At 44.3% G+C, this 13,863-nt stretch overlaps 1 protein-coding gene across 4 annotated transcripts in view; it reads right to left on the reverse strand.

Moving 5' to 3' along the window:
* RFFL (ring finger and FYVE like domain containing E3 ubiquitin protein ligase) overlaps positions 1–13,863 on the reverse strand; it is a 30,006-nt gene that overhangs the window by 15,931 nt on the left and 212 nt on the right. The window contains exons 1-2 of one of the 4 annotated variants that reach the window (XM_030462473.1): positions 13,025–13,110; positions 9,621–9,699 (exon numbers count right to left, since the gene is read on the reverse strand). The exons of 1 other annotated variant lie outside the window; for it this stretch is intronic. In XM_030462473.1, the coding sequence (XP_030318333.1) occupies positions 9,621–9,623 (3 nt within the window). In that variant the 5' untranslated portion in view covers positions 9,624–9,699; positions 13,025–13,110. Of the gene's footprint in view, positions 1–9,620; positions 9,700–13,024; positions 13,257–13,863 lie in introns of those variants that run through there. 2 more of the 4 variants (XM_030462472.1, XM_030462474.1) reach the window with 2 other exon arrangements.

Here is a 13,863-nt window from a genome sequence, read left to right on the forward strand (position 1 = left end):
GCAGAAAATTTTGCTCCCATAAGAGGAAAAACCACAGCAATATGAACTCCTCCTCCTCCTGAGAGGCCTTCAACCACTGGAACACCAGGGCTGATGACCCTTGAGGCTACTGGAAATGAAGAGGGTGCCAAAAAGGGAGGGAGATGCAAGGCAAAGAAGAGCTTTGCCAGGGCTTGCTTCCCTACAGAGATGTTTGCCCATCAGGTACCCAACCCTCAGACCTCCTAATCCAGAGGAATATTACTGAAATCTATTCAGAAAGCCAGAGCAGGGCAGTATGGCTTTAAATATTGAAGACTTGATAAGTACATCTAAAATTATTATTTTTGTGTTATTATTCTATGCTGCAAAACTCAGAGCCTGTTTTAATGAATGCTTGTTTTGCAATGATTTAAGTCTTTAATGACTTAGCCATCTTGGTTCCTCATTAATAGCATTATATGGTTGCTTGTTGTTACAACTGACCTTTTTTTAAGTAAACATGCACTGATAAGAAATGTATTGCTAAAATTAGTTTCACTAATAACCCATCACTCACAAACTGAATTCACAGCATGCCTGGCCAAAAATTACTATTTACTTGGTAACAAAGCCATCAAATAAGCTGCTCAAATGACATTTATGCATGAAGAATTTTTATCATCCTGTGTCATGGGCAACACAGACCTGAATTATGATAAATGGGAGCAACCATATGTTGGGACAGGTGGAAAAGTCAGCAAATTAGCCAGCAAGAGGAAGCACAAGGGGAGGAGGCAGGTCAGCACTCTGAGGGTGACATTTACAGAGGTGGTGTCTTAGCTGGTACAAAGCATAAGAAAATAACAAGTGGGGACCAGGTCTGGCTGGTCACAAAGCACATATATCTCATTTACTATATGCAACAACTGCCTTCAACACACAAGGTTTTTACCTAGGGAAAGAAAAAATGTGTTTATGGATAAAAGTACAAGTTTACATGTGTCTAAGGTGACAACACATCTTGCAAAAATATATAGATAAATACCAGCAGAGTTAGAAACTTGAGTGTTTAGAGAGGGAGGAGAGACTGAAATCTTGGTATGGAGGGAGGAGACTTCTCCCATTGTTTTCTGTGCCTTCAAAATGTCTGCAGACATTTACATCTCTAATCACCTAAGTATGCAATACCAATCATCTTTACAAAGCCAAACAGACAACAGCTCACCAGTCTGATCAGCAGCTTTGATGTCAGTCTAAAATTCTGCAGGTGGCCAGCTACAAAAGCAGAGGACAGAGAGAGCATTCAGGTCAATCTGCACCAACCACAGTCAGAATAAGGTGTCCAGGTGAGTTCCTGGGGTCTTGGTCAAGGCTTCTGTACACCCAAGAGTGGGTTACATTGTGGGGTCAATCAGGTCTACATGAGCAACATCTCCAGACTCACATCAGCTGGCTGCTTGGCTGCTCCAGGCCCTCCTGGTGCCCTCACCTTGTGTTTAGATCTTCCCCATCAGATGTGGGCAGCACCCAGCTGGGAGTTCAGCTTCTCCCTTCGGGTGCTCCATCTTCAGACCCTTTTTAACACAGCCCAATCCAGCTGCACCTTCACTTCTCCACCTGAGAGATGCCTTCAGCAGCCCCTACGTGTGGGCACCAGGCACCTTGGAAGGCAGGAGACACAGCACATCCCAAGGTGTCCAGCTGGGAGCCAGAGCACAGAGTGTGGCACAGGACTGGATCCAACTCCCTGGCAGCTGCTCCTGGTGTGTGTCTTCCCAGAGGAAGGGAATTTGGCCTAGCAGCAGCATTTCAATCAAGGAAGTGACATCCATTTACCACAGAGCAGAAAGTAAACAGCCTGGCCCACCAGTGTGCAAAGCAGAGCAGGAAAAAGCTGGAATCTGGCCAGAGGAGTTGAGCACAGAGACAGCCACACACAGCTTCACTGCATTGCTGTCTCCCTCAGTTACTGCTGGGTCCCAGAGAAGTACCAAAAGGAACTTCCCAGTTCCGTGGTGCAGAGGAAAGCATCATGCAAAGATCCTTTTATATTGCTGTGCCCTGCTTTACATTGGAACAAATCATTTGCAAGGTAAGCCCTTAGAAAATCTACTGACAAGAGGGGGAAATTAAGAATTCTCAAATGCAGGAAAAAAAAATACAGTGGGTATTTTAAGAACATTTTGCTGCTTCTTGAGGGTTTATCAGCATGCTCTGCTACAAGTAATTTGATATCTCATTAACAGATGAGCATCTCAACTGATGCTCAGTTTATTAGAAGATTTCCAGAAGCAGCAGCCTTTGCCCATCAGCAAATCCCACTGATACCATAAGAAGCACAGAGGATCTGTGCTTCAAGCACCTGTTCAAAATTAGAGAGCAGCAATTTTCATCCTAAAACTGAGAAAATGGTTTTAGAAAGCTGTGTGATTGCAGGGGAAGCCAATCCCAAAGGCAGAAACAGAAACTCTCTCATTTGACTCCCAGCCTTGCACCCGAGTTGCAGTCTCAGCACTCACCCACTTTCACAGCACAAGTAGAACCAAATAATTTTTCCCCATTTAACATGAAAAATTTGGAAATCCTGTTTTGTTTTAAAACAGGATTTTTGGGTACCTGGGGTGTGGATTGTTTCAATATAAACTGTTTCTTTTGACCCAAAACTGCACTTTATATATTGAAAAATATTTACACAAGACATTCTTCTTACTATTAACTGTAATGAGGTCCCCAGGCATCTGCCAAGATGGAAATTCAGCAACAGCCACTTTCCTTTGCAAGTCAGTGAGTTACTTTCAGCAAATTAACACAAAGCATGATTAATGAAATCCTGTGACTAGTTCTAGAAGATTATTTATCCTACCCAGTCTGGCTCATTTCCTTACTCCCAGACCTCTTCCCAAGTCATGTGCTGTGACCTCAGACAATGTCCCTTCCCTCTGATGAGCAATTAACAAATCCAGTGCACTCTTTAACTCTAGGATGGTATTCATCAGCAAGATAAAATTAAGCTGTAAAATACAGCATGAACCTTGTAAGAAAGAGAAGAAAGGCTCTGGAGAAGTAAGATTCCAGAGTACTTCATTTTCTTATCATCCCCACCCTGCTAGCATCCTGTGTGGGTGTACCTGTGTCCCACACACGAAAGTGGCGATGAAAGTGGAAGCTCTGTCAACACTTAGGCAGTGAGCAGTCCAGAAATCATAGGCTACCCCAGATCATTTCAATCAGTCCTTTTCATCATGGAGAAAAAGGTCAGTGCTGGCTGGAGCTTTGAATTTTTTTCCCTCTGTTCACTCACATCATCCCAAGTCCTTCTTGGATGTAGTTGCAGTCAGATGTGGGGTTTTTTTCAAGCAGTGAGTAGCTGCTAAAATTTAGCAATGCACTGCTAATGAAAACCTGAAAATGTAAATAACTTGTGTAGCTTCCTTAACCAGCTCTAGTCAGGGGGAGAATTTGGCATTCTGTACTCCCCAGACTTCATCTCCAAACCCATCCAGACTGCTCTCCTGTGCCAGGGGAGGTCAGGGGGCTCTGTGCCCACCTGAAAGCCAAAGGTCTCCAAAAGCAAAACATAAGCTTTGTAATAAACAATTATCCCAGCCACAGCTCCCCAAACTTATAAAAACCCTCACCCCAATCTCCAGAGGCAGGGTAGAGACAGAAAACAGAAGGGACCTCACCATAACTCTCTGTCCCACCTCGTGTGAGAAGTATAAGGATACAGAGAGCTGGAGCAGCTGCTCCCACAACAGTTGGAAGAACAATCTTAAGCCTTGCACTGTTATTCATCCAACAGCTGAGCTTGTCCTGAGGTGGTACTGTACCAGCAGTCAGAAATACACTAAATATTAATTATATAGAGATAATTGGGATTGCAGTTGGCATGAATGCTCTGAAGACATCATGCTATGGCCTGTCTTAAACACCCAAAATCAGGTGTTTGCTGGCAGGCTACAACATAAGTTCGAAAGCCTGTAAATTACTTCTCATGCCAAGCTTTGGGTTTATTTTTTAAACAGTAAGCTTCTAAATCTTTTTTTTTTCCTCCAGAAATCAATAGATAGCCTCAGAACCCTCACATGCAAAGCCTACTCTTTTCCCACTCTTATTTGAGGAGCTGCTAGGAGAAAAATCAACCTAAGGCTCAGGGAATTCATACACATGGAAAAGCACACGTTGAGATGGATGATGCAGCAGTAAAACTGCCTGCACCAAAGATCTGTGCAGACTGGCAGGCAACCTCTAACCCAGTTAACTGCAGCCTGAAAAAAAGACCATTTTTATTTGGCTAGACTGAAAAAGATCCGAACGTATATAACTGAGGCACAGCATAACAAGTTCAAACACTGCAGAGTTATTTCACAGCCATACCTATTCCAAATTACTCTGAATTCAAATCCAAACCAGGTGCTGAAATGGAATAAAAAGCAAGTGCATATCAGCTCCTTCAGGAGACACGTACAAAGAGCAGCAGCTATGTCTGACATGATGTGAAAAGCTCTGTTCTCCCAGGCTGCAGAAATACTTGTGAGTTTGTCAGCACTTAAAGAAAGGTCCAGGGTATTGAATCGAACACTGAAAAGCAGCAAACCTGAATCCTAGTTTTCTTATTGAGCCAAAGAAAGATGCTGAAATGGAAAAGTCACTTGATTTATGGCTTAGTCATGGCATCTGTGGACAATGGAAAATCCAGACACACACCCATGTGAAGTTAATACAGGTGAAAGTTTGAGAGAGACTTGGAAACTGCATTCTGAAAGCATTTCCATAAATATTGTCATTTTTGTGCCAATCTCCATTTAGCACTGAAGTGTTTGAAATTCAAAAGTGCTCAGATGCAGCCCTGGACAGAGCTTGAAAACTGAGGGAAAGTTCAAGATGTTTGTCAGGAGGATGAGCAGGAACTACTTACAGCATTCACAGAACAGATACCAAAATAATCCATTTCCAGCCATCTACAGCACTGGTTTCTCAGGCTGAAAGATTCTAAACATGCTGCTTTATCCCAGCAGCTGCCATGCTCCCTTCCTTCTTCCAACCTCAATCCCTGCAGAACAGGAAGGACTCAACCTCAGAGCAATGCAGGCTGAGATCTGGGCTTTATTCAAACATCAACAAACCCAACACCCATTTTGTCCTGATGGAGATACTGAGAACAGGGAATGAAAGTTTCCAATGGCCTTTAAGGACCTGCAATTCCCAGCTTCCCCACTTTTGTCACCAAGAGGAAATTTCCCATATATGGCCCAAGCAGAGTAGGAGCACATTGCAGTCCAAGGCTTCTGGCAAGCCCAAGCATTCAGACATCATGAGTCAGTGCTCCAGAAATCATTGGGTTTTATAAACTAATAAATCTATTTCACTTTGTTGTCTTTTGTTTCTTTTATTTGACTTGTTGGGTTGTTTTTTTTTAGGGGGGTGGGTGTGTGTTCTCGACCTTAGCAGTACAGAGGCATCATCACATTTTCATTTTGCTCCTCTGGAACTGGGAGGAGAACCTGTTCCCATCCTGGGTTTGTCTGGTTTGGAAAATGAGAGACAAGATTTTTGTATGAGACAAAATCCTGGCATGGGGCACTAAGGAATTAAAAGGACATAACAGTTGTGGAAGCTGAAAACAGGTACTGAGCTGTCCTGGACTTACACACAGCCCTTTAACAACAAAGAACACTTCTTTTTTTAAAAATTAAACCTCAAAGTATCTTCACCTCTGTTCTCAAATCCCAAACAAATATTAACTTATCTGGCATTTCAGCTCAAGCAGAGGTGACTTCTGCTGGTAAGCAGCTCCCTAGAAGTGTCTTTTCCATCAATAACCTCATAACCTCATAACACCAACATGAATTTTCTTCCATTTTGAGTTCTACCTTCCTCAGTTCAATAGCTCAGAAGAAACTGCCCCATTTCTGATGATGCAGAAATCACATACCAGTTATTAAAAAAAAAAAACAAAACAAACCTGAACTTCAGCAGACTTCACTGGGTAATTACTTGCAGATTAGTAATGGGATCCATTTATATGGGACAACTGGGGATGTGGATTTTTTATTGCTGCTTCCAGCTCTATTACAGATGCTCTGTGCATCTGGGCCACTTCAGTTCTCTGCACCTCAGTTTTCCATACATAAAATACAGATAATATCTCATCAGGGAGTGGAATCAAGTTAACATTTCATTTCTTCAGAGCACTGTTGTATTCATAATGGAATTCAATACTTTCAGAGAACTATCACAGCTCACAGAAGTAAGGCACTTCTGGGAAGGAATCTTTACAGTGAATGACCCCCTTGCACAGCATCCTCACAATTTAGCATTAAAACACATGAACATAAACAAAAAAGAACAAGCTCAGATGATTTTAAGGCCAACTTTCCTTCACACAGGTACAAAAGGCAATGCAAGTCCAGAGAAGCTGTTTGGGCTTTTCTTGTTGAGGTTCATTTGTTTGAACTCTTTCCCAGCTCACAGTGAAAATGACAGTAATATGCAGAATAAGATGTTGCACAAAAAGTTTGGGTTTTTGAGCCATTTCAACTTTAAAAAAAAAGTGTCACTGACAAATTTGGTCTTATAAAAAAAGCAAATGCTTGGTACTTGAGACATCTGCAGAAGGCAGCATGCTATCAAACTGCTGTCTAGAAAAACATCTAGGATTTTAGATTTAAAACATTTCATGAGTGTTGCAAAAATTCCTTTTTCTTTAAAAGTTCAGAAGGTTTGATAAATATTTTTAGACTGTTTCCTCCATTATTGAGGATCAAAACTAATCAGTCAAGTATACCATGATAGTTCATATCCTTTTCTTCATCTTTGTTTTTATTAGGGGAATTTTTTTGAAATATCACCCCATATTATAGATTTAATTCCAAGCTTGCATCTTTATTCCAGGCAGAGCAATAAAAGCCTTAGCTGGTGTTATTAAAAGTCACACCCAGAAGTAAAAAAGCAACCTCCATAACAACATCTTCCCATGTTACTTAGGTCTTCAGCAGAACACCACTTGGAAAACACTTCCAAAGAGACCGGGCTCATTCCAAGAATTTACTGCACTTAGCCTGAGTAAAGACTTCCATGAGCAAGGCTTGGGTCTCACCTACATTCTGGGCTGTGAAAATCTTCATTAGGGGCAGCTGAACACACTGAGCACAGCCAATAGTGACTGCACTAAAACGGGGGAACTGCATTCAAGGTGCTGCTTATTATCTGGAAAATAGGCACATTTTGAAAATCTTTAAATAGGTTTTTGCCCACCGAAGAGCTCAGTGATGGCAACAACATCAGCCAGGACCATCAGGTAAAGAGATCTGCAGATTTCAGATGTCTCTGAAGATGTCAGGCGCTGGCAGATGAAAAGAAACACTGCAAGTACTTTGTTCTTAAGTGTTACTTTGAGTACTCATTTACCGGTGCTTTGAATTCCAACTGCATTCTCTATGCACATTTTGTAGGCATTGCACTTCACCCCGAAGCCCCAGCAGAAGCTAAACAACATCTTTTTTTTTTTTCAGTAATTTCTTCCTTCACTCAAGGATTACATTACAGCTATTTCCACTGCAGAAGTCTGTGGCTTGTCTTCAAGTCAGAGAAGGAAGCAACAAGCAGCAAGAAGTGTAAATAACAGCAGGAATAGAAAGAACAAGGTTTGTCCAGAAGAAGGGTGAGGTTTGGGGCTTTCTTTTTATTGAGTACCTGCATCAGCTCCCTCTTGCTTCTCCTCTGCATAAGAGGCAAGATCTTACTCCTCTTACCTGAGCCCTTTGCACTGAGATGTTCAGTAACAGGCTGCGTTTGACTAAAGCAAGGAGGAAACACATGATCACATGCAACAACTGAGCAGCCTTTCAATCTGAGAAACATCAGACATGAATTATGCAAGTATCAGCCTCTGGCTGGGAGAAACCTCCTGTCTGAGCTCTGAGAGCATAAATCAGTTACTATATAAACACCAGCTTCAATTTTGACTTCTCTTGATTATCCAGTCAAAAGGGACTTTGAAATTCACACTTGCTTCTGGGGCCTGAAAAATAAACTTGTTTCCCAACTACTTTGCAACCCTTCTGCAATGGCCTCAAGACAGCCCTGGTTTTTAGGCAGCTGTGTGCCCAGCCCCAGCCCCAGCCCCTGGGAAGTTGCCCTTCTCCAGAACAATTGAAACTTTCTCCAGGACGAAGTCCACACACAGGGAGCAGTGTTTCCCTGCAAGCCTAAAACACTTTCATTATTGTTTAACTACCCCAAAGCAGCTCCAACAATCTATCAAGCCTGACATTTTATCCCTCCCTGCTGCTCACCCGGAACACAGAGCAGATACAAGAAGAGGTTCAAGGATTCAAAAAGTTATTTTGTTAATCTAAACAGAGAAATGTTTCCCTTCTTTTAACGATTAACTTGCAATTTTAAAAACCTGTTCAGGAAACCAGGGGCCTGTTTGTCCTCCAAATGATCAAAACCAGGTATCTATAAAGAAATTTACTCCACCTGAGGAGTAGAAGCTTCATTTTAAGATATATATAAAACAAACTCAAAAGCAATCCTCTAAAGGAGTTCTGACTGCAAGAAAGCAGCAGTACCCACTGTGATCCCAGCCCAGAGGGGATTATTTTAACATCAAACTACCACAGAGCAGGAACTTGCTGCTCATCTGAGAACACCACTGCTCAGCAGGTTCCCAAATTACTGGGGCTGAGGCAAGGTCCTAAGAAGCACCAACAGTGTCCATGAAACAAAACTTAAGGCATGATGCAACCTTACAGACTATGTCCTCAAACATAAATGATTCCTCTGAGGGATTCTAACAACTCCAAGTAGCTGGAAAAAAAGTGAAATTCTTACAGTGATTCCAGGGACAGCTGCTTTCTGAGCAAGGTATTTTGACAGCAACAAAAAGCAGTTTCAGTCTGAATCCCCATGGGATGCACTCATGTGGGGAGCAAGCCAAAGCTAAACCAATAGCAGCTCCTGCACCAGGTGGCACTGATTCAATTTGAGATTATCCATGTGCATCTATAAAATAAATAATGCCCAAAGGAACCATCTTGCTGCAGGAGATGTTATATGCAACATGCTACTCACAAAAGAGAGTATTTAAAATTTGCCTGTTTAAAATCTCACTTAGCATCAGTCTTCAAAGCATGTGCCTTTTCAGTATGTTCTAAGAAGCAGATCTACAACTTTCTGAATATAAACAGAAGGGTGGTAGCTTAAAAAAAAGCTGACATTAAATTAATATTTAAGTCTACACTGAAACACAATGTAGAAATTTCTGTTCTGAGACTATTTGGCAGAGAAGGGAGAGAACATTTCAGAAAGAATACTAATTAATATTTTGGAGTAAAGTGAAAACCTCAAGAGCAACTAATGTGACAAATCTGTTGATTTTACAGACACTGAGAGCAATCAACAGTGTTACAGAAAGCAACAATTCTCCTTAAAGAAACTTGTTCCTTTATGGGAACAGAAATTTTAAAAAAGGCAAAAAAGGGCTTTCAGGGGTCAGAATAAGTCACCTCAGTTCTGAGGAAACCAGCTGAAAAAGGAGAAACTAATATAAAATTTCCATTCTTGATCTGACAGTCATTTCTTAAAGAAAACTGAGATTTTTCAACCTTGCAATGTTCTTTCAAAACTGAATAAAGGGCTTTGGAGGGACATACCATCAGGTGGTGAGAAACCTTGGCCTGCAGTTGAGTCTTGTTTCTGACATCAACTCAGCAGTGATTCAGTTCTCCCCACCTGTGAAACAAAGACAACAATTATCCATCCCTGCAAAGTGTTCTGTGCTCCCTGAGCACCACTTGCTGCGAGTTCAAAGTCCTCATTCCTGGTTCCCTGTAATGACCATCCCTGGGAAGCAGGGCAAACAAGCTTGATAGGAGGAAACAGAGATAGGTGCTATCAGAAGTAATGACTGGAATGACTTTGAGGAGCAGGAGCCTGGCACAGGTTTCACTGTGGAAGGGGAGGATCAGGGAGGGCTGATTTGCACCACAGAACACATTGAAGCACCCAGCACAAAGCAGAGGGAGGTGACAGCAGTGCAGACCTTCCCACCCCATGGACCTGGACTTGTATTCAGAGCTCAGACCACAGAGAGTTTCCTTGGCAGCACCAGTAGCTACCCAGCACATGCCAGTAGACCCTCTCTCCCTGGTCAGCAGCAGTTCCCACAGCTGTACCCAAAAAAAGGGCCCAGCACACCATTCCCTGCATCTCACCTTATCCTTCTCCCTGCAAAGTGTTTTATTACCCAACCAAGCACTTGGCTCAATCTGCTTCCTACTTTCTTATCTTTGGATCAGGCTCTGCATCCCTCAGGACTGCTCAAAGGCTGTAGAGACCCTGAGAAACCTTTCCTAAGATGAAAATGCACTTTTCCTGTAAGGGTTGGGGAGGCAGCCTGGACCTGATTAAGCACTATTTTTCTTCCTTGCAGTCAAACCACCACACACTGGATGAAGACAGCACATTACCTGCCTAGCTGTGAGGACACAAAGATTTTTGTCTGGCTCTGCCAGCTGCCTCCAGAGTGGGTCAGGGTGAGCCAGAGGCACAGAGTCACCCCAGCTGGTGACTCTGCAGATCTTCTTGAAGCCTTCCACCAGGCAAAACTGAAGCACAAGTTTGAACAATTCAACTCAAACTGAGCCTGACTGAAGGCTTTACAATCTCTGTAACCTGGGGTACACAGTTGTGGAACACATGAAATATCACAGCATTAAAAAAACCCAACCAACCAAATAACAAACCCACCCTAAAACCACATGGAATTGAACCACAATGAAAAGAAAACTGAAGGCCTTGAGAAAAAATGACATTTTTTGTCCTTTTGGGGCATTACTCAACTAGTGACCACCAACCCCAAAATCTAAGCCATAGGTATTGCTGCTTTTTACTCTCACTGCAGTGTGTTGCATTCAGCTCTCCTTTTGACTCCCAGAAGCCCAATCCCATTACCTGAGCTAGGCAAAGCCTCACAGAAAGTCAGCTTTTTTCTACCCTGCAATTACACACAACACTTAAGTGAGGGCTTTAAACCTAATCCAATTCTGCACAGCCTTGAGCAATTAAGTGTTTACCCATGAACACCAGTGGCAGGGCTTTTAATCAGCTTTTAATTAAAAGTTCAGCTGCAAGCAGCTGAGTGGATATGCAAACCACAGAGTGCTGCAGCTGGGTAACTCTGCACTGGGATTCACACAAGCAGAGAGAACTGCCCAGAGTGGGAAACCTGACAGCAGCAAGAGCAAATTGTTTGGTTCTGTCAGATCCAATTGTTCTACTAAAAGCAATTATGTTTACAAAGAATTAATACAAGATCCCCCACCACCCTGAACATAAAAGGTGGTAAGGAGGTAAAAATATTTGATGGGAGGGAGTAGGTAAATGCAAGGATCTGGAATTCATAAGAAATGTAGAGCTCCCAGCTTTGTGCTTCACCTCTTGGCTCTGGAGGAACAAGGTAACAAAAGGAAATTATGACAAAGGGTAAATAAATACTCTTTGTTTCATGTAATCATGTATATGCCCTAATGATCATTTATCTTAAAACATGAGCTTCAAAGTTTTGAAACACCACCCACTACACTGTAAACACAGAAATGTCCACTTAGAATGCACCTTCCAGCTCCCATCCTAAGGAAATGGAGAAGTAAAAAAGTGTTCTGTAAATCCAGCAAGTTCTTTACTGAGCCCATAACCAGGTGTAGAAAGAACAGAAAACTGCCACGAGTTCCTACCCAGCTGTGAAACAAATCATCCAGTGCCCATGGCCACCTCTGCCACCCACAGAAGAGATGTTCTGTGGCAGAGAGGAGGAAGTCAGCTCAAACAAAACACAAACAAAAACCTTTCCATATCTCAGCAAATTAAACATTACCCTGCACATATCTTAATTAAAGAACCATAAAACTAAACCATTCCTATCTCTGCTTCAACAGGACAGTGAGCTTGGCCATTCCTGCAGTGTTTAAAAACAGGTGGAACAGCTTCTTTATCACAACACTCAGCACACTCATCCTCAGCTCTTTTGCCAAGTCCCTGATCTGCTCAGCTCAGACTGGGCTGCACACAGGTTCTCCCTGCAAAGAGTTCCCATTTATTAACCTGCAATCCAAGCTGGAATACCAGTGAGAAACCAACCTGACAGTAAGTCAACAACACTTTTCTCCCCAGGAAACACCTTGACCCCTTTAAAGGAACAAACTGTTCTGAAGAGCAGCTGAGTACTTTTCTTTTCTGAACTGCCTTTGCCTTTTGGGGCACAGGAAGGACTTGCACAGCTCTCCCTTTGCTGAGCACCCTTGGGTCTGAGCAGGAACAGGGCAGAGCTCCTCGTTTAGAAAATAATTTGGGTCCTTTCCACCAAGGAAACATCACCCCAGGTACAGTGCCACCACACCAAGCAAACTGAGTACCCTGGACATGATAAAATGCAAAGAAACAGCAATTTACGTAAAGAGCTGTGCCAAGGGCTGGCACTTATCCAGAACTCCTCATTTCTCATGGCATTTTGAAGAGAACAACCTAGACTCAACCTCAGAGTGCCTTTGGAAGCAGAACTCAGGAAAGGAAAGAGTTTCTGAACACCACTTTCTGAACAAAAGAAAAGGGGCTGAGCCCCACCTTGCCTCTTGGGGAAACTCTGACAGTGCTCCCTGGAAGGGAGCCCCTTTATCCCATCTCCCCCAGACTAAAATCCAGGCACTGAAATCCAGGCTGAAAGCCTCTCTCTGCCCCCCCCCCTCCACCGCCCCATTCCCCCAGCCCCATGTCCTCCAAGCAGAGCCCTCCTGCTCCATATCCCCCCCTTCCACTCCCCAATTTCCCTCACAATCATCACCTTCAGCGGCCATTCAACCCCCCCTCCTCCTTCCGAACCCTCCCAACCCCCTCCCTGCCCCACACCCCCCTAACCCCTTGCAAGGCCCCTGAAGGCCTCAACTCCCCCCCTGCCCCAAGCACCCCAAAGACCTCACCCCCTCCACTAAAAACCCAGCAAATCCCCACCACCACATCACCCCTTAACCCCTGGCAACCCTCCCTGCCCTACCCCTCTCACCTGCCTCTTTCTGGAGCCCCGTCCCGGAGGGGGCTTTGGGCCGGGACTGCGGGAAGGCCCCGGGCCCTCCGCTGGGCGCGGCGGCGGCGCTATGGCAACTGCCCAGTGCCCAACCACAGAGACGCCTCAACCCACTGGGGATAGAGAGGCACCCACAGACCCGTCTCCTGCAGCCCGCCCCCTGGCGCCGCGGCAGCTTCATTGGCGCCTGCAGCAGCCCGAGGAGGGGCGGCGACTGCTCCGGAACGTACGGGTTCGAATCCCCGCAGGGACAGTGGGGAGGGGCTTATGGGGGGGTCTCAGGACCTCTGTAAGGGTTTTGCTGTGTGCCGGGGGGTTGGCTATCTTATAGGGGAAGCGTACGTGTGCGTACGGGTAGGCCCACGTGGGTATTTACACACCCAGATCTGTATAGCCACAGGCACAGCCAGACCTGTGCACACACAGCTACACGCGAGCGCACGCCCCGAGGTGGATTTTATACAAATCGCGGGCTAAAAAAAACCCCCAAACAACTAATTTCCGAAAAGGCCTCCTCACTACTCAGAGAGTCTGTCCTCGGAGGGGGTTTCTCAGCCCCGCTCCAGGCCCTTCCCGCAGTTTTGGGGAGGGAGGGGCGGGCAGAGGGGGGGTCCCGGTGCCAGCCCCTCCTCACACGGCTGCAGAAGTGTTGGGAGAAGGGCTGGATTAGAACAACCAGGTCCGAAGCTCTTTCCAGCCTAATTTTCCTATGCAAATATTCGGGCAAATCAGCTGGAGTAAGTAAGGAGTCAAGTTTTTCCAGCTGGGGCAATCAGTTCCCCTAACGTGACCCCTGCTGTTGTCCCCGCCCAGAGCTG

This window comes from Calypte anna, chromosome 19 (assembly GCF_003957555.1).
Source record: "Calypte anna isolate BGI_N300 chromosome 19, bCalAnn1_v1.p, whole genome shotgun sequence".
Lineage (NCBI taxonomy): Eukaryota > Metazoa > Chordata > Aves > Apodiformes > Trochilidae > Calypte > Calypte anna.